The sequence below is a fragment of the Artemia sp. Qi Xiang Cuo genome, chromosome 11, assembly GCF_049724085.1.
Source record: "Artemia sp. Qi Xiang Cuo chromosome 11, ASM4972408v1, whole genome shotgun sequence".
NCBI lineage: Eukaryota > Metazoa > Arthropoda > Branchiopoda > Anostraca > Artemiidae > Artemia > Artemia sp. Qi Xiang Cuo.
The window spans coordinates 39,626,862-39,651,518 of NC_142804.1; the positions used below are offsets into that span (position 1 = coordinate 39,626,862).

Below are 24,657 nucleotides of genomic sequence, written 5' to 3' on the forward strand. Positions count from 1 at the left end.
CTGTAAGTTATGTCCTGGGGGCATATAAGGTTTTTATGGAATGGCTTGTTGTATAAACTTCAGATGGGGCTCATTTGATTTGAAATTGGAAATTATAGTGCCCTTTTTAAGTATCAAAAGTGATTTGAGAGCAACGTAACATATACTATATGTTTACATATATTATAAGCTATGCTTGTTTGACTACTAGTTTCCCAAAATACGAAGGGTATTAAGGGGAGTCTTTCAAGGAATGCTGAACTAAATCAAAACATGTTATGTGAATATAGATTGTCAAGAGGATGCAACTCAGGAATGACTGAGCATATTAATTTATACTCAAGAAGTTTCCATCAAGAGGAAACTTCCAGGTTATCATGAGTGTGATATTCAGTTGACCAAAAGGCAAAATGAACCTGCTACTACTGTTACTAATAATAATAATAGTACACTATTACTACTATTACTGTTCCTACTACTACCACTACTACTATGATATTAGTACAATTAAGTCTAAGAGTGTGAAGTTGAAAATGTTACAGAATATTGAGGGGGAGTTCGAACTAAATCAAAACACATTATCTGCATGCAGGTGGTAAAAAGGGTATATCTCAAGAATGGGTTAGGGTATTCAGTTGAATAATTCAGAAAAAGCTTAAAAGGGAGGACAAATTGACAAAAAGGTAATATGTGCATGTCACTACTAAAACTACTACCACTGCTACTTTTACAGATACTGCTACTGCTGCTAAACTACTCCAATTACTACAATTGCAACAACTTGTAAGGCTTAGAGTATTAAGTTGAAAAGGGCGTCCAAAAAAAGATTCAAAAGTGCAAATCAGCAATTTTTTGGAACGGCTTACCGTGCCAAGGTGAAACTTCCGGGGCATCGTGAAAGGTATGTTCAACTGATCAAAAGGCAAGATGTATATGCTACTACCACTATTAATACTGCTGCTACTACTACTAATTCAACACTAACACTGCAACTACTTCTCCTATTACCACCGCAACTACTGTGATACTTCTACTATTAAGGCTAAGTCTATGAAGCTAAAATTAACAAAAACTAATAAAAGACACTCTGTGCCCTTAGACTGTCAAAAGAACGTATCTTAAGAATTGATTTGTGTATTAAGTTGAAACATCGGGTGTTGAAAATAAATCCAAAGATGATATGTACATACTGCTAATAATGGTACTACTACTACTACAAATAATACTTCTACACATGCTAAAGGTATTAAGGTGAATCTTTCAAGGAATATTTAGGAAGATGTTGAACGAAATCAAAACAAACTATGATCATGTAGATTGTCAAAAGGGCGACAAAGCTGTATCACAAAAACGGCTTACATTATTAAGTTGGACCTTTCAGCGTAAGTTGTGGCGGATTTTGAACTAGCCAGAAAATATTAAGCATACTTTCAATACTACTATTACGGTTACTGTAACTAACGACAGTATGGGCAATAAGTTGAAACAATATCTTAGACAGCGCTGCTCTATTATAACTAGTAATATCATTGATATTTTAGAGGAGCTAAACTGATTGGAAATTAAAAGTTCTAGTGCCTTTTCTAAGAGCCAAAAGTGATTGGAGGGCAATCAGCTTTCCAATTCCAACGAGTTTCCCTGAATAAGACTGTGTTAACATAAAACGTACATAAATTGATTTAAAAAAAAGAATTTCCACAAAACAGGTTTTTCAAGGAAAGTAAAGAAATCCATTAAACCAAAAATGATTAAAATAGAATTAAATAATCTACCAAGCGTAAAACTACCATGAATCAGCATCAACAAATAAATGAAACCCAAAACGAACAGAAATTACAATCAATAACCAATTCAAACTAAAGACTAGGAGTAATTAGCATGATTAGGGCTCACAACTCCTATGCTTTCTCAAAGTCAGAACATAATTTGTACATAACTGGAAAAAAATAAATATTTTCACTTTTATAACTTTAATAAATTAAAAATTTTTAAGATTTTACAGAATAAATATGAGCATATGTATATTAAACTGACAATACACATTCATTTGTAGTTTTTTCAGTAAAGTGCAAATTATGTTCTGGCCTTGGGAATGTATAGTGGTTGTGAGCCCTAATCATGTTATTTTCTGCTCGTTTTGAGTTTGACTCGGTTGTTTATTGTAGTTACTGTTCGTTTTGGGCTTCATTTATTTATTGATGCTGATTAGTGGCAGTTTTACGCTTGGAAGAATATTTGATTCTATTTTTCCTCATTTTCGCTTTAATGGAGTTCTTTCCTTTTCCTTGAGAAACTTATTTTGCAGAAAAAGTTTTTTCTAATTAATTATATAAAGAATCTATATAGTTCAATGTAAATGCAGAAATCGATACCATGATTATAGACATGTATGAAATCTAATAAAGAACAAATCATACAGTATCCATAGTAACTAAAACTTAGTATGATACAGGTCTTCTTTGAAAATTTTATAGCAAAAAAAACAAACTCTAGCCAATAGTAACTGAAATATCAAAATCAATCATCTTATGCATGGCGATGCAACACACTTGTCTTTTGTCAAGATATTATAAAGTAAACATCTTTTGAAAGTTGCTTCTCTGGGATACGCTGCCATTTTTGACTGACCTTACTGCCTGATTCCCTGTGGTTCGGCTTTTACTATTCCGACTAAAAAAAACATGTTTTTTCTTGTGTCATGGTTGCAGCAGTTGGGGTGAACCACAGCCCATAGTAAAGAAAAGTTGAAAATCACATTTGGAAAAATACTGTCTAATGAGAGAAAATTACCATCCAACAGGGATTCAGGAATTATAACTATTTTTTCCGTTCACATTAAAAATGAAAGTCCCTAACGAAAAGAAAACTACGGTGATTTTGAAAAAGAAACAACTCAAAATTGGTGTCTAATCGAATCGAAAACTATACCATTGGAATAAGCATGGTCGAAAACCTTGTAGAGGATAATTACAGAACCCCACCTTGAATAACAAAGTAAATCCCTTTTGGCATTTGTAGTACTGATGTGTCTTTTCTCTTCTATCAGGGCTAGTGGGCTATCAGAATATCATACAAAGATGTTTAATGGTTCATTTAGAAAAAATTGTTGCATCTAGTACCTTTTGTAAGCACGAAAAAAATTACTTCAAAAATAAATAATTGTTTTAGGAAAAACTGTATTTTCGTATACAAGATCATGATTGCAACGATAGCTACAACCTAGTAAAAGCCAAACCTGGCCAATTCCCATTTTTAGTTATCGTTGAAAAATATGAGATTTTTAATAAGAACCGCCTTGTCCGTAACCCCTCATAAAAGAAAATTACAGTCCCTCAACTTGAACAGCATGGAAAATCTGTTAACTTGAAAAAAAGGAAAGTGAATGCAATAACCATATTTTGCGTCGACAGTATCTTTTTTTTGTGTTATATCAGGGTTGAAGCAGTAGCGGCAACCTAGTACGATATCACGTCCCATCAGGGTTGCAGCGGTAGCGGCAACCTACCAAGAGACGATTAAAACCTCTTATTAAGAAATAAAACAGCCTATAACTCCTAAAAATAGTGTCAAATACAAGTACACCATTAGAACTGAATGTCTAAAATCCTTCAAAAGGAAACCTATAACACCTTGACTCGAACAACAAGGAAATACCATTGACTTGAAAAACAAGGAAATTGCTCTTTATGATGATATTTCACATCAACAGCATCGTTACTTTTTTTCGTTTTCTTTCAAGATAGCTAACCACTGAAACATAATAGAGAGCTTTTACATTTTTCACGTACAAGATTTCTTGTACATTATCCTGCACAAGATTGATGAATGACGTCATTATCGTAGGCTGTAAACATATATGACGTAAAAAATAAAGGCAATATTATAATATTAGCTTAAAGCCTTAGCTTTAGTGCCAGTATTATCATCGGTAAACTTTTCTAGGGTATGGTGGCATATTTACCTTATTTAGCTCCTTGATTCTCTGAGGATCGTCTCTTACTATTCAAACTAAGAAAAAACCATAGGCTTTTTCCTGTTTGTAATTTATCTTTTTATAATAACAACCAAGGACATGTTTCATAGGTAGCGCAATAACGCTGCCTAAGTAAAGAACGATGATGGCAAAATGTATTATTTATTTATTTTTGCTTGTTTTTTTTTTAGACCGGGGCACTTCGCATGGAAGGATATGTCGTAGAAACTTCCAAAAGGGTTCATTCAATTGGAAACTGAGAGGGCTAGAGCCCTTTTTTAAAGTCAAAAGTGATTGGAGGGCAAATAGCCCCCCCCCCCCCCACGCCAATCATTAACCCACACACATCCAATCAAAATTTTGAGATAGCCCTGTTGTTCTAGGTAGTTGAAAAGTCCGGAAATTATGTCTTTGAGGATGACAACCCCCAACAGTCCTCGGGGCAAGGGTTTTAAATTATGCCCTAGTGTCATATAAGGTTTTTATAGAAAGGGCGGACGAACTTCGTTTGGAAAAGCTCAACAATTAGACGATTTTAAAAAGGTGAAGCAAGAATCTCTGGTAAAGAGTGAGATTTTTGTTAGCTCTCAGAGCCGGGTAAAATACTTTGTTATACTGGATAAACATCTGAGACGAGTAATATGGACCTCATTCCGAATGCACGCATCCTCACGAAAGACATTAGATGGCATAAAATTATCCTCTAGATGGTCAGCTATTAAGATTCCGCAGACCATATTACAGAACTCCAAGGTTGCAAGAAACATCTAAAGTATTTTATAAACACGGCTAGTGAGAAGGCTAACCTGCTTGGTCTAAAAACAAACGCAGGAAAAACTGTGGGTATGACAACGTTCGATTCCTCCCTTCTGATCAGCTGTGGAAAGTAAAAAAACTGAGCACAGTGAACAATTCAAAATCTCGAGCAATATAGTAACTTCTGGCCCTGACAGCTGACAGTACTTTGGCCATCACTGGCAAAAATTTTTGACTTACGTCACAAAATAGCAGAAATTAGGATTTTGCAATGGAGCAATCTGTTTTGGTGCTGAAAAAGAGCAGCAGAACTTTTACCTTCCATTTAAGTGCTCCTTTTTCAGTATTCTACGACTACTTGTTCCATACGGTCACCCCTGAAAAACAAGTTATTGTTTGAAAACCGCAAAAAAAAAGTTATGGTAACCGCAAAAAAAGACGAGAGATTACATCAGCCAACATTAGTAGTATTTTCAACTGAATCTCATTAGAATAGCACAAGATGAGAAGAATTACCTTATTATTTTCAATCTTTTATCAATTTTGGCTGATGCTAACTCGCAAATAATTGGGAAGTCTTTGGCGAATACGGACTCAGTAGCTCCTTCCAGTATGGCCGAGCCTTCGTTAAAAAAATGCGGGACAAGAATCAGCATTATTTCAGCTACCATTTCGCTTGTTTTTTCGCTTGAATACAATACGTTGCAGAGTAAAGAGACAGCTTTTCCTTCTGCCTGAAAGAAAAAAAAATAAGGTTCAACAAGATATCAACCCTGTTAATGAAGACCGCTCAGTCCAACATTTCACATTTAGAGACCTATTTCACAAAAAATTTCACAATAAAAATTATAAGGAATCTCAAAATTTTTAGAGCAAATTGGTATTTTGCGCAGTGTGATTCTTTATTTTTCTATATGAAAACAGAAACACTTCAAAATTGTCATTTTCCCATTTTAAAACCCGTCTTTAATTATTGCAATTCCCCTTTCAAATTTTGGGTACGCCCATGAGAGAGAAAACACAAGAAACGTTGGCTGCATGAAAACTCAGAATGACATCTTTAAACGAAAAATCGGTTTTTCATACTTTCATTCACATAAAATGTGTAAATAAGCAGAAAAGGAACTAAGAAAAATTCATTTTATGAAGCAATTCAGTAAATAGAGTCCTGCATAATTTATAATATGCTCATTTTAGGCAGAGAGAATCAGACACATTTTCTAGTAATGAGCGGCTAACAAAAAATTTCCTGATGTTGGCTACACCTCGTAATTCCGATTTCGATGCGATACCCGAGTTGAATCTTAACCAAATTAAGTAAGCTCACCTTGACGATATTTTATTAACATTTAGTGGGAGAGCTGAAGGGGCGATAACCCCCACTCCAACAAACGTAATTTTTGTTCTTCTTATGCATAGTCATTCTTTAATTTAATTTGAAACTAAGGTATTCTATTTAATTTGTGGTTAAGTTTCTCATTTCTGCAATAGAAAACAAAAACGAATGCAAAATCAGAAAAAAACATAAGCATCAAAATTCCGCATTTCCTCCTCGAATTTATTCACACTTTGTATTTACGTTTTTATAGTAACATACTAAAAAGGGTGGGAAAAAAAGAGTCCTCTAGCAAAGTAATTGGAAGCTGAAATACAAAAGCAATTCATCCAATTAGATGAAAAAAGTACAATAAAGAGAAAAATTGGGAAGGGAAATGGAAATTACCGAGAAGTAGAAAGAGGAAAAAAACAGGGACTGAGAAGCAGGAGGAAAGGAAGAGGAGAATGAGATAAAATAATACAAAATAAACAAATGACAGCAACTAGATTGTAATCAAAAGTACTGGCAGAACTAGAGAACACATTCACAAAAGACTTGAAGACAACACCAAAATAATAATTTAACACTAATACTGGTCAATTAAACAATTTAATAATTAGCATTGGCCAGGATTATATTTATAGGTGAGGTAGAAAGCACAATGGTTAAAATTAGAGAGGCTTTTATTTTTAGCATAAAACGACTAGAAGTAGCAACTTAAGTGGGAAGGAAATACAGCTATCAATGTAATTAGTGGGGTTAATAAATACTCTGAACATATCAAATCACTATGCGCAGTTTACAAAGCAGCAGTTGAAACTATACAGCATAATGAAAAATAGGGTTCAATATCGACTAAAAATGTCACAAAGTGCGTGATTAGACGCTGCTATTGACATATTCTACTAGATATCAAAGGTAACGCGCTAGCGTTGCCTGTAGGTAAGATCCATGAGCCTTTAATGCAATTTGCTTTTTCCGGAATCCCTTCATATGGGAGGGGTGGTCGTAAAAACTTCAGAGGGGGGCTCATTCGATTGGAAAAATTGAAAGTTCTAGTTCGTGTTTGGGAGTCTAAAATGATTGGAGGGCAACCACCCACCCTCCCTTGCTCTATTTTGCTACCCGCCTTTCCCCGTAATCTTCAGAGACATTTGAGCAAAATTTTGAGATAGCCATTTTGTTCAAAACAGTCGAAAGGCTCAATAAATTTACCTCCAGGGATGACATGACCCCTACAGGCCTAGGGCAAGGGCCATAAGCAATGTAAATGGGCAATTATGCAAGCATATGTTTTATAATGGAAAAGGGGTGCATGAACCATATTTAAGGAACGCTTCTAGGTATTAAGTTGAAAATTTCAGGGAATGTTGAACTAAATCAAACCCACAGTCAGCACCCCTTCCAATTCCTTCTCTCATCAGTTTGGACCTGTCAAAAAACGATTTGCATCAAACCTTCCCACCATTACATCAAAGGTCAGTGAGATAGCGCAAGCAGTTCAGCTCAACGAAAACAAGCTCTCCCCCCCCCCTCCAACCGTGCCAAGAAAACTCTGTCAAAAACCGCGAGTCGCCCAGCCGGTCAAGTAACACACCAGTGTCCATTGAAGCACCACCACCAGCTCATTCCAAGGAATTTAAGACCCCCACCGTATTCTATCACCACAAAGAATACCCTACTTCCATATTCGTTCCCAGGTACTTCGGGTTATGGAAGCATCGAATTACTTGACTCTAGTGTAAACCAGTGTTTTAGTTCTAACTTATGTCCCCCAAATCCCAACTTAATAATATCCCCATAATTTGTCCGCTGTCCTCCTATTCTCTCAAGCCCGGTCCAGTCCCGCCTTTTAATCCTGCTTCTCAAACGAATCCCCGCCTTCATCCCGGAAAAGATGCCTCTCCTCTCCCAGATCCCGGTTTCTCCCACTCCCCACTGTCTCCCACAATTAACAAAAAAAAAAAATTGCCCACTTTGGTAACCGTTTTACTTTCCCAAAGCTCCTTGTTATGAACGCCCAAAGCCTGAAGTTCGACAAATTGATCGAGCTAGAGGCCCTCTGTCAAGTACATAAAATTGATGTAATTGCCGTAACACAGAACCCTGATTTATTGAAAATTAATAACCACTCCCAATTCATAAAACATCGTCCTCATGATCACCCCCTAGGTAAAAAGGAAGGTGGAATACTAGTTTTTGTAAATAATTATCTCTTTCCTAAATTAATTCACGCTCCCAACCTTTCAGATAACGATGAAATCATTTGGGTAAGTGTAAGACCCAAAGATTTACCACGCCCCTTTAATTCTACTATATTTTGCTGCTTCTATCATTTCCCAAATCAAAACGCTGCACAAAGACCTACCAACAACTGCATAGTAGTGCCGACTTTGTCCTATGCAAATTCCCGAACGTCAGTATTTTCTTAGTAGGTGATGCTAATGCTCTAAAGTTAAATACCCTTTGTAGTTCCCTAAAACAAATAGTAAAAATACCAGCAACAAAAAGAAATTCTACCCTTGATTAGATATACAGGCTTACTACACCCTTACTGTCCCCTTGCCTCCGTTAGAATGAAGTTTGTACTTTTGTTCGTTATCGAAGCCTCTCAATAGTATTAGTCATTCCTTTTCTGTTGCTGAGTTAACTTGTCATCCAGATTTCAAGGATGGCCTTTACACATTTGATTCTTGGATAATCAATTAAAACTAGCTGGCTCTCAAAGGAAAAAATGACATTAGTTTTTAAGTCTCTAAATTCTAGATTCTGATTAAAACAAAATACATAAATTCCTCTCCTGTGAAAAAAGTAAAAACATGTTCTAATGACAAACCATACATTACTAGCCAATTGAAAAAAACTAGTTAGAATTAAATTGAATCTAGTAGAGTGGTAAAACATCCGAAGCGAACTCACTGCGCAAACATATAAAAAAAGAGAAATACGTAAATCATATTACATTCATATTACAAATGCAAAGTCCAGGATTTATTTTCTACAAAGCCAAAACAATGGTATAATAGAATAAAGAAAATTTGTGGGAAAACACATAATAATATAGGTTTCCGTTTCCAAGAAGACCCTTCAGTTACAGCCAATCATCTGAACAGGTTTCTTTCTTCCATAGTTCAGAACCTCTCCCCTTACTTTTGACACTCCTTATGATTTGTGCTCTCTCAATTTTCCCGTTATTTCGCCCTCGGATGTGGAGGCAAAATTTGACCCTTATTTAATTAGAATAATTGCGTCTTTCCTCTCTAATAGAACGCAAGTCATGAAATACCTGAATGTATATTCTGATCCCCTCCCAATTTAAAATGATGTGCCCCAAGGAACCCTCTTAGGTCCATTTTTATTTTTTACATTGAAAAATAACCTTGCTGTTTATTTTGTAGATAGATGAAACATTGTTCGTGATATAACTTGTTTTAGAAATGCGTTTCAAAAATTTGAAATGGGAACCACTGGGCATCTTTGAGTTAACATCAACCGAAGCTCTTACTGACGAAATGAGAGTAAGCCCTTTAAAGTCAACTGTTCTTACCATTAATTTCCTTAAAACTCCCCCTTCTTTCTCCTGTCCAATCCCCCCTGAAATCTCTGTTACGACTATGAAATTACTGGGCGTTACCATCTCAAGCGACTTAAAATGGGATTGTCATATTGATGACACCTTAAAACGTGCAAATGCCGCATTTTCCCTCCTTAAACTCCTTAAAAAATTTAAATGTCCTAAATCGCATTGTTTCAGGATTTTCTTCTCATTTGTACGCCCAACCCTTGAGTACGCCTGTCCAGTTTGGCATCCAGGCATCTCCATTGAATGGTCGAACAGAATAGAGGCAGTTTAAAAACGATGCCTAAGAATTATCTCCAATGAGGGTAAAGTACCTTATATTTCCCTTCTTAGGAGAGCTAATCTTGTCACCCTTAAAGAAAGGAGAGCAAAAATTACCTTGCGTTTTGCTAACAATGCCCTTCATAACCCTCGAACAACTCCCTATTTCCCTGGTCAATATTCACCCCTTCGACCCCGCCTTCCGTGTTCTGTGTCAACAGAAATCCCCCTTCTTGCCCCAATAAGAGTTTGCACTGAAAGATATAGAAGAACTTTTATCCCTTTCATAGTTGACATTTTCAACCATTGAATCTATGCAGCCTCCCCCCCCCCTCACTCACTTTTTCCCTCATAGTTATAAATTTCAATGCCCGTTTCGCAAAGTTGGAGGTTTTTTATTTATGTTCTTTATAGTCAATAACTAATTTTTGTTTTTGTTTCTGTTTTTTTTTATTCCCGTGTTAATTTTACGAGTTTTTGTTTTTTTTTTGGCATTTTTGCTAACTTGACATTGACCTTCTAATTCTATGAGTTTAATTTTTTTTTTTTTTTTTACATTTTTACGTATTTGAAACTGACCCTTTTATAATTTCCTGTTGTTGTTTGATTGTTTGTTTTGTTGTTCTTTTTTCGCTTTATTTAACATTAAAGTGTGAATTCGGCCCTTTTGGGCTTGTGATAGCCGTTTTTCAGCAATAAATCTTGTCTTATCTTACACTATGAGTGTCCGTAATACATAGACTTAACAAAACAAGACGAAGAATTGTTGTTCGTCAGTGTGTCACTCCAGTTAACTGAATGTAGTAGCCAGTTTGTAGCAGTAATAGTGATTTAGACATAAGGTTGTCAAAAAGGCGTGTTGACAATATCTCAAGTACGGCTAAGGGAATTAAGCGGACAATTTAAGCGAATGTGGAAGGGGGAAGGGGATGTTGAACTAAATCAAAATACACTATATGTATCCAGGTTGTCAAAGGAGCATACCTGCAATAACTCAGAAACAGCTAAGAGTATTAGGTTTAAAGTTTCAGGTAACGTTGAACTAAATCAAAAGATACCATGTACATCCAGGTTGTCCATAGGTCGTATCTGCAATATCGCAGGAACAGCTAAGGGTACTAAGTTGAAAGTTTCAGGTAATATTGAGGGGGATGCTGAAATAAATAAATAAAAGACACTACATGGATCTAGGTTATCAAAAAGGCTAATCTAAAATATATCAGAAATAGCCAAGGGTATGGAGCTAAAACTTTCAAGGAATGTTGAACCAACTAAAATACACTATGTATCCAGGTTGTCAAAAGGGCGCATCTTCAATATCTCAGGAACGGCTATGGGCATTAAGTAGAAATTTTCAGGAAATACTGACTGGGGTGCAGAAATAAGTCAAAAGACGCTACGTGCATTTTAGTTTTCAAAATGGTGCATCTGCTATATCTCAGGAACAGATAAGGGTATTAGGTTGAGACTTTCAGAGAATATTAAGGGGGATGTTGAGCTAAATCTAAAGACTAGTTTGTCAAATTGACTAAAACATGGGAAAATATTCACAATATTAAACAACGGTAAAACTTTGGCAAAAAAACGAACACAAACCAATTTCAATAAAAATTCTGAAAAATACGCTCTTCAAAGAAAAGTAAAGAGAACAAAAATAACTAAGACGAGCAGAAATAAAGTCCTGAAATAGTAATCCAAACTAAGAACGACCAGAAATTACTATCGATGAATAAACGACAGCGAAAACGAACATAAATTCAAATGAATAATCAAATTACAATGAATAATCAAATCAAACTTAAAATGAAGAGTGACCTTCTCCCCACATCCCTCTAAACCTTTTGAAGGTTATAGTGTCAATTGTACTTTACTAAAAAACCAAACGTATTGTAAACTTTTTTCTTTTATAATTATAACATTGAAAAATCAAAAAATGCTGTTAAGTAGAATCTTGAATACGGAATTACTAAAATTTCAAGAAATTAGTATCGCCATAAATTAAACTACTTTACTACTACTAACAACTTACAGTAGCACCAAACTGCCTAGGGTCAACACAGCTCCGCACACTCCTCCTCCTAATCCCCAACCTGTTCTAAGCCTCACTCTTTAACGCCTCCTAAGAAATCCCAATTGTCTTTCAATTCTTCCTTATGACCTCTTCCCTCCCCATTCCAGGACGACCCGCTTTTCAATTGGCCCCAAATGGACGGGCGAAATTATTTAAATTTATTTTGTTTTCCCTCCTTCTTTTCCGTTGATAAAGGCTCCCGGATGTGGAGTAAGTTTATTAAAAAATTTTTAATTGATGTTTTTTGTTGTGTTCTGTTTTTAGTACGTTTTGTTCACTGCTTGATTAATTTAGCGCGTTTTTCTCTCTTAAATTTTAAATGGAAAAGCAGTGTGGCCTAAGAAATTATCTACGTGTAGCCTACGGGTCGCAAAAGACCAATTCGATATTTTCAATTTTGAATCTTGTCAGAAAACATGCCAATATTATTACATAACAAAAGTTTTTAGAGAATTGTAAAATAGATAAACAATACCGAAATCGTTTTGTTTCGAGTATCACTTAAACAGACGTAATGAGGCTAATCATGCGAAAAAACTAAATTTGCTATCTATTTGTTGTCTTTTGTTGTTGTTTTTACTCTTTTTCTTGCTGTATTTTTTTTAATGATTTAAATTTATTTTATTTTCTCTGTTCTTTTTTTCCTGTTGATAAAGGCTCCAGGATGTGGAGTTGAAATATTCGGAAATTTTTCAATTAATGTTTTTGATGTGTTTTGGTTTTAGTACGTATTGTTCACTGCTTGATTAATTAAACCCGTTTTTCTCTCTTAAATTTTAAATGTTATCCTTGATCCACAAAACGAGTTCTAGTCATTTCAACCTTTATTCCGCTTGTTTTCATTAGCTTTTTCTAGTTATTTTGATTATTATGGTAATTTTACTTTTTTTTTTCGTTGATGTTTTGACAAATTAAGAAACACTGTTCAAAATACACATAGTTTTCGACAATTCAAAAATGACGCATTGTCCTTTAAAAGTTTTAGAAAGGGGTGGCAGTAGCCCTAAAACTGTGTGTAGGCTAGTAACTTCCGTCCGTTTTAAGTTTTACTTGATTTTTAATTTTTTTTTTTCTCGTTTTAGGACATTTTTATTCAGCTTTATCAGTATTTGTTATCTTTACACTGGATGTGATTGTTTTCTTTTAATTTCTATTCATTTTGGATTTCATTTTCTGTTCGTTATATGTCTTGATTATTGTAAGACTGTATTTCTGCTATTATTAGGTAGTCATATGGCTCTTTACTTTTGTTATAAAAAGTTCTTTTTCGAATTTTTTTTTTCAATTAGTCACAGTAAAGCAACAATTGTAAGTGAGTAACTAATTGGTTTTATTGCTATTATTGCCATTTGATGGTACGCAGGCACATATGTAAAAATTCTTTCAAGCCTACATCATCAGAAATAATCTATACTTCCCCATTTGTCAGCATTGTCCGTTAAATTCGCAAAATATTTTCTGTTAATTAATTTTTATGTGGTTTTGACAAATACATCCCCTCCCCGAAATAAGTTATTGCGAATGTGCTCAGGGTTATACATATGGTTCTACATAAATAAACTTCAAACTTTATTTAAAATAACTGAAAGAAAAGATAAAGTTAAGCATGATTCTATTTTCGTTAACAGTTTAAAAACTTCACAAATAATGCAACAAGCTTTATTTTGTCAAAAGAAAAAATGTAGATTGAAATAATAAAATCAATTAAAAATCAAAACCGAATGATTAATCTGAAATTACGCTATAAACGATGGTGACAAAGCTTTTTTATACTATTATTATTATTTATATTTATTTTTATTAAAGAAAAGATTGTTCTAATGACAGTAAAGAGCAAATTGAAACCACAGAAAATATCTTTTATCAGCCTTTTACACAGCAATGAAATTAGTGCCTAATAAACTACCTCTAAATTTGTAAGATTGTGCAATGCTAAAGCTGTACTGAAAACACGAAAGAGTATAGGATATATGATAGAATTTTTTAAATTGAAAAATGAACCGTTTTCGGAAGGTTTATAAGGTTTTAATTCGCTTAATATGTTATGACCTCTGTAAAATAAACCCGACCCAAGTAATCTACTTATTTTCAATTTTGAACTCAATATCTACAGTTTCATTTGAAACAACCTGAAATAAAGCTGTCTCGGCCGTGGTAGGAATATAAAAAAAATCCATCGTAACCTAAATCTACATTTAAAAAACAGAAAATACGTTTCTGGGTTCACATAATGGTCTATTAACTCTTGACATCAGGTAATACTATCTAGGCTGCTTGACAATTTCTCGGCTACTGAACTAGCATTGCTTTTTTCCCCTTAGAATTTAAAGAAAATTATCAATATTTCTGTATTAGTTTTTTTTATATCAAGGCTGGTGAGAGACCGTTGTAGAGCCTTATAAATTGATCGGTTAGATCTGTAGGCTTCTAAAAAAATAAAATAAAAAAAATTGGGAAATGGAACTACATTTTCTCTTATCTATGGGTTTTATGTTTTCAATAAAGCGCCAATTTTGCATAGTCCAACATATATAGGGATAGTTTATTGGACTAACAATTATTATAAAGGCTGAGAAGCCCCGTACGCTCCTTAGTTTCAGCCATAGTATTGAAATTCCAGTAGCCTAATGCCACTGGAGAAAAAAGAGAATTAGAAAAAAAATGGCGATAAAATATGATTTTCTGGGATTTTCAAGATCGGAGACTGCAAATTGCTTGATTAAAAATGTTCGTCATCGCAGTTCCAACAGTATATTTCTTATTCCGTTTTGTTTCGTTTTTGGTTTTAGTCTTTCTATTATTATTTGCAAAAAAAATGTCTTGGTCTCCTATTTTTTATTTCTTACTTTTTTTTCTTTTTTTTTATTTAGAGAGATATGTTATATGTTTATTTATTTACTTTCGCTGGTTCTTCACTTGATGATTTAATGAGCCGACCTTTTCGTCTAGAAGAGGTTTTATCGGCACCAATAGCAAGAGATGCTGAACCGTGTATGAACCAAGTTAGATTTCAACCGTTAAAAAATAGTGCTTATGTCCAAAGATCGAAGTTAGACCCCGGGAAGCCGATTCGTTGCGTTTATGTGCCTGGAATTGTCACCTCACTACTGGTTATGAAGATGTGTTGCAATTTCTTTCTGATTCTCAAGGAAAAATTAGTTTTATTGGTATATCTGAAAGTTTTTTTAGTCAGGAACACTCTTTCTTGCTGTACTCTTTTCCAGATTATAATTTGGAGGCTAAAAACCGGACGTCACTTCACAGAGGGGGAATTGCGTGTTTGATTTCAAAGTCATTGACATACCAAGTAAGAAATGATATTGATGTTTGGATAGAGGGTAAGTTTGAAAGTTTTAGTATTGATTTAAATTTGGGTAGTAGTAAATTTTTGATTAGTATTGTGTATAAGCCACCGAGCGCAAGCTGGGAAGATTTTGAGCGTGGATTCGATCAACTTACGCGTGCGGTGTCTCGGACAGGTTTAGATTTTATTTGTATGGGTGATTTTAACTTTGATCTGCTATCGCTGAATGGAGTGAATCTTGATTTTTTTAATTTGATGGTTGCTAATGATGTTTTTCCCCTAGCTAATATTCCAACACGGGTTACGAGTCATTCAGCTACTCTCATTGACAATATTTTTGTTGGTTCGAAGCATCTGGATCGTAGTTATGCTGATGTGGTTCTGTATCCTTGTTCTGACCATTTTCCAGTTCTCGGAACGGAACCTTGTGTCCGCATAAAAAGAAATGAAAGAAAAAAGTGAAGACTCGATCGTTAAAAAAAGAGAACTTACAGAGGTTTGGTGATGAGTTAAGCAGCACTGATCGTAGCGAGATTTTGGAGATAAAAGATGACGCTTCTGGGGCATTTGATTGCATGATGGGGATCATACAGCCAATTTATGACAAGACTTGCCCATTTAAATTTGTGAAACTGCATAAGGATCAACCCAGGAAGCCTTGGATAACTACAGAAATTCTTGAAGCGTCACATTTAAGAAATCAAGTGTATGTAGATTATTTAAATAGTAAGTGTGTCAAGAAATTGGAAGAGTTTAAAATAATACGTAATAAAGTGAACTCAATGAGAAGGAAAGCTAAAAAAGAATATTTTGCTAACCAACTGAGTTTAAATAAGGATAATGCGAGAGGAACTTGGAAGGTTATAAATGACCTATTTGGAAAGAAGAAAGAATCTCCACCCAATTCGCTGCTGATTTAAGGAGAAGCAGTGAGTGATGAAACGATTATTACTAATAAATTTGCTGAGTTCTTCTCAAGTATTGGTCAAAATGTGCAGGCGGAAGGGATAGTGAATTTTAATAATGATTCCTTGGAGGACGAAATTTTGGATGAAAGAGGAATTAGAAATGAAATTGAATTTCAACCGTGTACTCGAGATGAAATTCTGAAGGTTGTGAAAACAATCAAATCGAATTCAGCAGGGACAGATGGAATTCATTTGAAGGCTTTTAAATCAGTGATGTGTTATTTAATACCATGTCTTGTCCACATAATCAATCTGTCCCTGGAAACTGGGGTATTCCCCGATGCGCTTAAAAGGGCAAAAGTTATCCCTCTCCATAAAGGTGGGTCTAAACTAGATATCGAAAATTATAGACCTATATCAATCCTTCCCCTGTTTTCAAAAATATTTGAAAAAATTGTACATAAAAGGCTGTATGATTACCTTACGAAAACAGGAATGTTAAGTGAAACTAAGTTCGGCTTTAGGAAAGGTCACTCGACGTCGGACGCCGTGCATTCTCTCTGTGATATTGTAAATAGATGCTTTGAACGTGGTGAAATACCTTTGACTGTTTTTATTGATTTTAGAAATGCGTTTGATACAGTAGATTTTAATATTTTACTCAAACGTCTACAGTCCCTTGGAGTTCGTGGTAATTATCTGAAATGGTTTTATAGTTTTTTAAGTGGAAGATCTATTCAAGTTGATTTAAATGATGCATTTTCTTCTCCCTATCAAGTGAAGTGTGGTGTACCTCAGGGATCTGTCTTGGGACCACTTCTGTACCTTGTGTATGTTGATTCAATGCGTTTTTACTTACCGGAGTGTTTTATCACGACTTTCGCAGATGATACTGCTTTAACTATGTCTAGTCGAATGATTGATGATCTATTGTTGAAAGTAAATAGGGTTTTAAAGTCATTTTATGTATTTACAAGTTTAAGCCTTTTGTCAGTGAATGTTAAAAAAACTAATTTTATGGTTTTTAGGAGAGTTGGTAAGCCTCCGAGTGTTGATGGAGAGATATTTTTTAATGGTAAGCCTTTGTCACTGGTGCATGAGGTGCGTTATTTGGGCTTCCAGCTTGATTGTAATTTGTCTTGGAAGCACCATAGTGATCTTGTTGCAGCTAAAGTTGCTAGAGGTCTGGGAATTTTGCGTCGTTTGAAGCATTTTTTACCATTGTCGGTTCTTTTATTATTGTATCATTATTGTATCATTGTATCATTTTATTATCAGTATTGTTGCGCCTTATATGTCTTATGGTTGTGTCATTTGGTCTAGCAATTTTTATGCAAATTTCAAAAGACTGCAGATTTTACAAAATAAAACAGTACGTCTTCTTGGGAATTATATAGAAAATGTGAATGATACCGCGTCATGTTTTAAAAAATTAAGAGCGCTTAACATTGGTCAGATTGGCGATTACCAAGCTGCTATTTTTGCCTATAGATGTTGGAATGATGTATGTCCTCCAGTTTTTACAAATTTTGTTCGCATAAATAGTTCACTCCAAAGGTATGCGACTAGAGAGGCGGAAAAGTTTACGGTTGAGTATAGAGACACCACACGTGCAGGTTTTGGAATTCTGTATTTGGCTTCGGCTATTTGGAATGATATCCCAGTTGGCGTTCGGGAACCTGAACACATTGGGTCGTTTAAAGTAAAAATAAAAAACATTTATTGGGAGAGGGGAGGTAATTTATTATTATTGTCATCATTAATGTTTTTTTTTCTTTTCTTCATAGTTTTTGGTATTATTGTTTATTTTGAGAGTGAATGTTCAAGTTTTTTTTTTTTTTTTTCATGTCTTTTTTTTTTTGAGAATTAGAATTTTGAGAGGTTGAGAATTAGAGGATTGCAGCCGTCTTTCATCAGGCTTTTTGAGCCTTCTCCGGGCGGTTGCTTGTATATAGTTTATTTTGTAATTAGTAGTAAATAAAGCAAGTCAAGTCAAGTCAAGTATTCCAATCTATTGAAATGTTAGAGGAGTTTTCGGCCAAGAGTGTGACGAGGAAATTTTCATAGGGGGAGGAACAAGTACTACAAGAAAATTCGCTTTTACCAGGATTTAAATGGGGTATTTTGCGTCTCCCTCTTTTGATACAATTTTTAAATGTCTTCTGTTTCACACGAAGGCTACCATCTCCCTACCTCCCCCTCCCATTGAACGCCAATTTTTTGGCTCATTTCCAAAATTCCGATAAGTTGCATCTGATATTTTATCAATGTAATCGTTCTATATCTGCATCAATTAATTTACTGAATAAAGATTATCCACTAAATACATAATAGAAATTTATCAAATTGAGTAAACCAAGTTTTGACTCCAATATAAAGAAGAAAATTTGCTCTACGGACACTGTTGTTAAATTCAATATAGCAAAACACATGAACAAATTCTGAATCACTGTTAGGAAACATAGTATTAACAAACTGAAGAATTTGTGTGAATGTTCAACTGAGCCAATTTGTAGATGCATGAATAAATATAAGCAAAACAAAATATGTACAAAAAGCACCAGTCCAGGGAAACCTTTTAAACAGTTTAATTAATACATTTACTTTGTAAGTTGATAAGAAACCTTTCAAGGGTATAGTAATATTAGTCTAAAAAATATATAAATTGAATTAGTAAATCGGGCTCCAACAGCGACAGAACTATCTTGAATTTCGGCAGGCTTCAAAACTCCCTGAATCTCCCAAGAATAGAGGCTTCAGTAGCTTCTAATTAAAGCTCCAAAGCGAAACTAGCAAAACTCTTGGTTCAATTTCTAATACACTATAGTGCTGCCCATTAGCACATAAGATATATGACATGGATCTTCCACATTCTTAACAAATATTATTCTCAAAAAAAAAAAAATTCTTGAAAAAAACAACTATAGTTTATCTAATTACCATTTGTTCTTTCTTTTATTCTGTTTTCTTTTATTGTGTTTCTCCTCTTTTTATGTTATTAATTAAAAAAACTTTTTCCACAAAATAAGATTTTCAAAGAAAATAAAGAACTCCATTAAACAAAAAATGAGCAAAAATAAAAGAAAAAAATCTACCAAGCGTGAAACTACCATAGATCAGCATCAATAAATAAACGAAACCCAAAACGAACAGAAATTACAATAAATAACAGAGTCAAACTCAAAACGAGTAGAAATTAACATAAGTTGGGCGCAAAACCCCTATGCCTTCCCAAGGCCAGTACAAAATTTGCACTTTACTGGCAAAAATATAAATGTTTTTACTTTTATAACTCTAATAAATCAAATAATATTAACATTTTGATTACTTAATATCAGTATATGTATATTAAACTGACAATGCACATTCATTTGTATTTTTTCAGTAAAGTGCAAATTCACTGAATTTACAAATTTACTCGCCCCTGAAGACTGTGGGGGGAGTGTCCTGCTCAAAGGTATAATTTCCTGAACTTTGAACTGCGTGGAACAAAATGGCTATGTCAAATTTTTTATTGGATGTGTTTGGGGAAATGGTGGGCGTGGAAGGAGTTAGTTGCCTTCCAATCACTTTAGACTATTAAAAAGGGCACTAGCCATTTCAATTTCCAATTGAATGAGCCCTTTTTCAAGTTTCTACGACAACGCGTTCTATAAAAACATTATATGCCTCCTGGTCATAATTTACAACCGTTGCCCTGAGGGCTGTGGGGAGGGGGGGTGTCATCCTCAATGACCTAATTTCAAAATTTAAAACTACGTTGAATAAAATGGCTTTCTCAAAATTTTGATTGGATGTGTTTGGGGAAAAGGTGGGCGTAAGAGGCGGGTTAGTTGCCCTCTAATCGCTTTTGAATATTAAAAAGGGCACTAGCCCTTTGAATTTCCAATCAAATAAGCCTTTTTTGAACTTTCTACGACAATGACTTCTATAAAAAACCTTATATGCCCCCAGGGCATAACTTACAACTCTTGCCCTAAGGGCTGTGGGGGACTGTCCTCCTCAAAAACATAATTTCTATCTGGAAATCAACTACGCTGAAAAAAATGGCTATCTCAAAATTTTGGTTGGATGTGTTTGGGGGAATGATGGGCGTGGGGGGGGCTAGTTGCCCTAAATTAATTTCGACTATTAAAAAGGGCACTGGCCACTCCAATTTCCAATCGAATGAGCCTGTTTTAAAATTAAACAAAACCAGTTAAGTTAATTTGAATAATATTTCCAACTAAAAAGTGAATTTTAGAAACCGCTCTAAAAAAGGACTCTTAAAAGGTTTTGGTGATTCTGTAAAAACATTGTTTATATGGTATATTATTCATTTAATTTCGACCATTTCGATCCCCTGCCGTTAAAAGAGTACCAATTCTATAAATATGAAAATTAATTCGTCAAAGAAATTATTTTCATCTTTTAAAAAAAAAAAAAGAAAATATATATATATTTCATCATAAAGCTCAAAATTTACTACACTTCTCAAAATTCAATATATAAAAATACAACTTACTTCTGACCAAAGATTAGGATCGCCAGCTTTACATGGAGTTAGAACTTTTTTCAAAGCCAATGCTACTTTTTCAACCGGCAGCTGAAGTACTGATGAACCTATTTTTAATGCTTCAGAGACAACATTTGGATTGGAATCTTCAAGAGCATGAATAATGTACTCCATCACGCTGTCAGAAAGGACAACCTATGGAAAGAATTAATGCATGACTTATTTCAAGTGCATCTTGAAGATTATCCTTTGTCAGGGGGGAGGGAATAATGAATGGCACATTCAACTTGAATTTTGCATTGCACAGTATAATCACACTGGAGTGACCTCCACTGTTTTCTTTCGTCTAGTCTTATTTCTATGGGTTTTTTTTTCTCGTCTGTCTTTTTTTTGTCAGAAAATATTGGTGTTACTTGGCATAGCTTTTTATTCATTAAAGTATTAAGCTGACACATCGGGCTCTACTCTCCGTTGGCTAAATTTGAAATTTTTTTGTAGCCATGCTTCATTAATGTCTTTCATACTCATTTTCGTTTGGTAAATAAGAGAGAGAAGGTGGGGGAGTGAGGGAGAGGGAGAAAATGACGGGGCATAAGATAGATATTCTTATCGAAACCATGCTAATTGGTTGGGCTTTGTCTTAATAATTTACGCGAAAAAGACAACGTAAATTGTGGTTTGATTTATTTGGGTAACAATCAGAAAAACAGCTTTAAAATGAAGTTGTTCATGTCTCGTGTCCGGCTTATTAAAATTGAAGATAGGTGTTTTCATTGCATTGATAACTATGTAACACATATGCGGACAGCTAAAATATTAAGATCCAAGAAAAACATATTAGTCACCGAAGCATTTTTCTGGATATTGAATAAATTCGAGGCATCGGACTTTCAAGTTTGCAGTGTACTATTGGAATCAGCATGGTAAAAGTCACAAAAGAGTCGCCAAAGCACTTTCCTGGATACTGAATAGACTCAAGGTATCAGGATTTCTCGTTTGCAGTGCACTGTTGGAAACACCATGGTCGAACAACCACATGGTCGAATAGGATCATAAGAGTCACCCATCTTGAACAAAAGGAAAATGATTTTTTCGCATGGGAAGCACTGATGTGTTTTTTTTTCATCTTTGTTTTAATTTTCGCTGGGTCATTTTACGCCATTGAATTACCATGGTCAAAAAGTCTACACAGGGGAATTACGGTCCCCCATTTTGAGCATCACGGAAAATCCTTTTTTTGCACAGGTAGCTCTGATAGGCCACATTTTTTCCCCAGGGATGATCATAAAGAACAAGCTGTCGTAGAATGTTGGGAGAGGGCTCATTTGAACGAAAATCAAAATATATAGTGCCTTCTTAAGTAACAAAGGAGATCGTACAATAATAAAGTGCCGTTGTCTGCCACTTTGTGCCACAAAACGTAAGTTTTTACCCAAAGAGGGTCAAAATACAAAGAAATGCGAGTTCTAGCCAATCGATTTGTCATGGTTCAAAACCCTTGGTCCAAAACAGGAGATTTTGAGCCCTCGATTTTGAAAAATAGCTCTACAGCAGGCGAATTCGGCGGTGTTTGAAAACGGGTGTTTTTGCTGGGCTTAATATGTATCAAATAGTTCGTGGCAATAAACTGTAAGTAAAAACAACGTGTGTCTACAGCTAGCATTAAACAGTTAGTTTTGTTGAGGGGCATCCCTTTGTTAATTTGTTTTCTGTTAGAGCTAGCAGGATAAGGCAAGATCGTAGATATGTTTAATGGCTCAATTAAAAGCTACTGCTTCTTATAAATTTGTGCTTAAAACTCCATCGTAAAGTACCGTATGGAACCAAGAATGGCACTTTTTGGTGCTATTTCGAGAGTGGACACGCTGGGAAGCATAACGAGATCATTGTAACCTCCATGGTGGAAAAACCCTTAGCTGAAAGTTTAAAATCCCCGCCTCTCCTTGTGTACGCAAGATATTTGTACAAATCTAGCTGAGATAAACTGAAGCATGGTATTTTCCGATATCTGTAGAATTCTAAAAGCTATTGCTTTAATAAAAACTGAGCATCCTTGAGCTTTTTTAGAGAATTATAATTCAATACTAATAGTTATCCATATCAAGGACGATGAAAGACTATTATTAGCCTTATAACTAATATTCTATTTTCTGAAGGCCATTAATGGAATTTACAGTTCCAAAGAGAACCTATTGTTTTATTTATTTTTTTTGTATTGTTTTGTTGTAAAGCGCTAGTTTGTAGAAATCTGCAGATATTGGAAAATATCCGAGTGAGTTTATTTGAGCTAGTTTGGTAGATATTGCTTGCGCGATCTAGGACAGTAATAAAGAGCGTTCGATTTAAGTTTCAACTTCGCTTTTACTTCCGTAAGAAAACTTCATTTTTTTATATTCTTGGACGGAATGAGGGTAACTTTCAGTATTTCGAATAGTGAAGGGAAGTGAATGTGGGCCCTTCATTCGGCCATTTTGGTCGCTTATTCAGATTATTTTTCCGTAGGCACAAATAACGCACCGTTTTAAAGTGCTTGGGGAGAAAAGAAAAAGTAGATGTCAGGTTCAAAACTTTGCGTTTTATAGAAAATGTCTTCGAGTATAATGCCTAGACGATCCTGCAATTATTTAACAATATATAAAAAAGTTGTTACTGAAAGGACAAAAGAAACTGTATTCAATAGATGGCACTCTTAGTTCAAAATAAATAGATTTAAATTACTCATACTAGTACACGGAAGATGGGGAGTGTAATTCCTTAATACACTATTTCCCATCCCAGCTCCAAGGCTTGCATCTGTGTGTATTAATTTAAAAAAACAAAGTTTTCCGAGGGAAGTAAAGAGCGAAGTTGAAACTTAAAACGGACAGAAATTATTACTTCACAGCCTATCTAATATATATCAATAAAACTAGTACAAATAAACCAACTAATTTTGTTTCCCTATGTTGCTAGGATTATAGAAAACTAGCGCTTTACTGAAAACACAAAAGTCAAGTATAAAAACAGGAATATTGATTTGGAAGTCAAAAGTGAGTATGTAGCCTGACAACAATAAACGAATCTATAAAGCTTTTCTGTCTTACACCAGTTGTGACATCAGTAACTTTCAGTATACAATTAAAATTGTCTTCAATCCATAAGCGTTAAATTTAATATTTTTTAATAACCGCGAAGTAATTGAACAGCATACAGAAATATTGGACTGATTTATCAGGTAGCATTTTGGTCTCGCCAGCTATAATACCAATAGTGAGTAATATACAATCTTAAATTGTAAGAAATATGCTAAAGTATTACCTGAAATGAAGATCAAATAAGACATAATATGAACTCTGGAAATCCGGTTATTTCTCTCTATTAATTAAAAAAACGTTTTCCACAAAATAAGTTTTCAAAGAAAAGTAAAGAACTCCATTAAACAAAAAATGAGCAAAATAAAATCAAATAATCTACCAAGCCTGAAACTATCACAAATCAGCATCGATAAATAAATGAAACCCAAAACGAACATAAATTACAATAAATAAACGAGTCAAACTCAAAACGAGCAGAAATTAACATAAGTTTGACTCGGTTAATTATTGTAATTTCTGTTCGTTTTGGGTTTCATTTATTTATCGATGCTGATATGTGGTAGTTTCACGGTTGGTAGGTTATTTGATTTTATTTTTGCTCATTTTTGGTTTAATGTAGTTCTTTTCTTCTCTTTGAAAAAATTAATTTTGTGGAAAAAGTTTTTTAAATTAATTTCTGTTTGTTTTATATTGACATAGTCTTTTCAGGGAAAAGAAAACAATACTTTAAATCTTTTCGTTTTTTAAGACTTTATAGTATGGCCTGATATTTGTATGCTGGAGAAAATTTTTCAGCAATTTTTAACAACATACACCCTTTTAAAAATCTGGACACAAATAGCACTGTTTAATTTAGTTTCATACCTCCTGTAGTTGACCTGAAATGGAAAAACTTGATACCATTCGCAAAAAAAATCTGTTTACTTTCTTTGATAGCT

General features: G+C 34.4%; 1 protein-coding gene across 1 annotated transcript in view; it reads right to left on the bottom strand.

Moving 5' to 3' along the window:
- The window catches only part of l(2)k09022 (HEAT repeat containing 1 homolog l(2)k09022), a 175,236-nt gene that overhangs the window by 110,061 nt on the left and 40,518 nt on the right, over window positions 1-24,657 (bottom strand). Inside the window, exons 8-9 of the mRNA XM_089096772.1 lie at window positions 20,655-20,840; window positions 5,225-5,442 (exon numbers count right to left, since the gene is read on the bottom strand). Of these exons, the coding sequence (XP_088952898.1) occupies window positions 5,225-5,442; window positions 20,655-20,840 (404 nt within the window). The remainder of the gene's footprint in view (window positions 1-5,224; window positions 5,443-20,654; window positions 20,841-24,657) is intronic.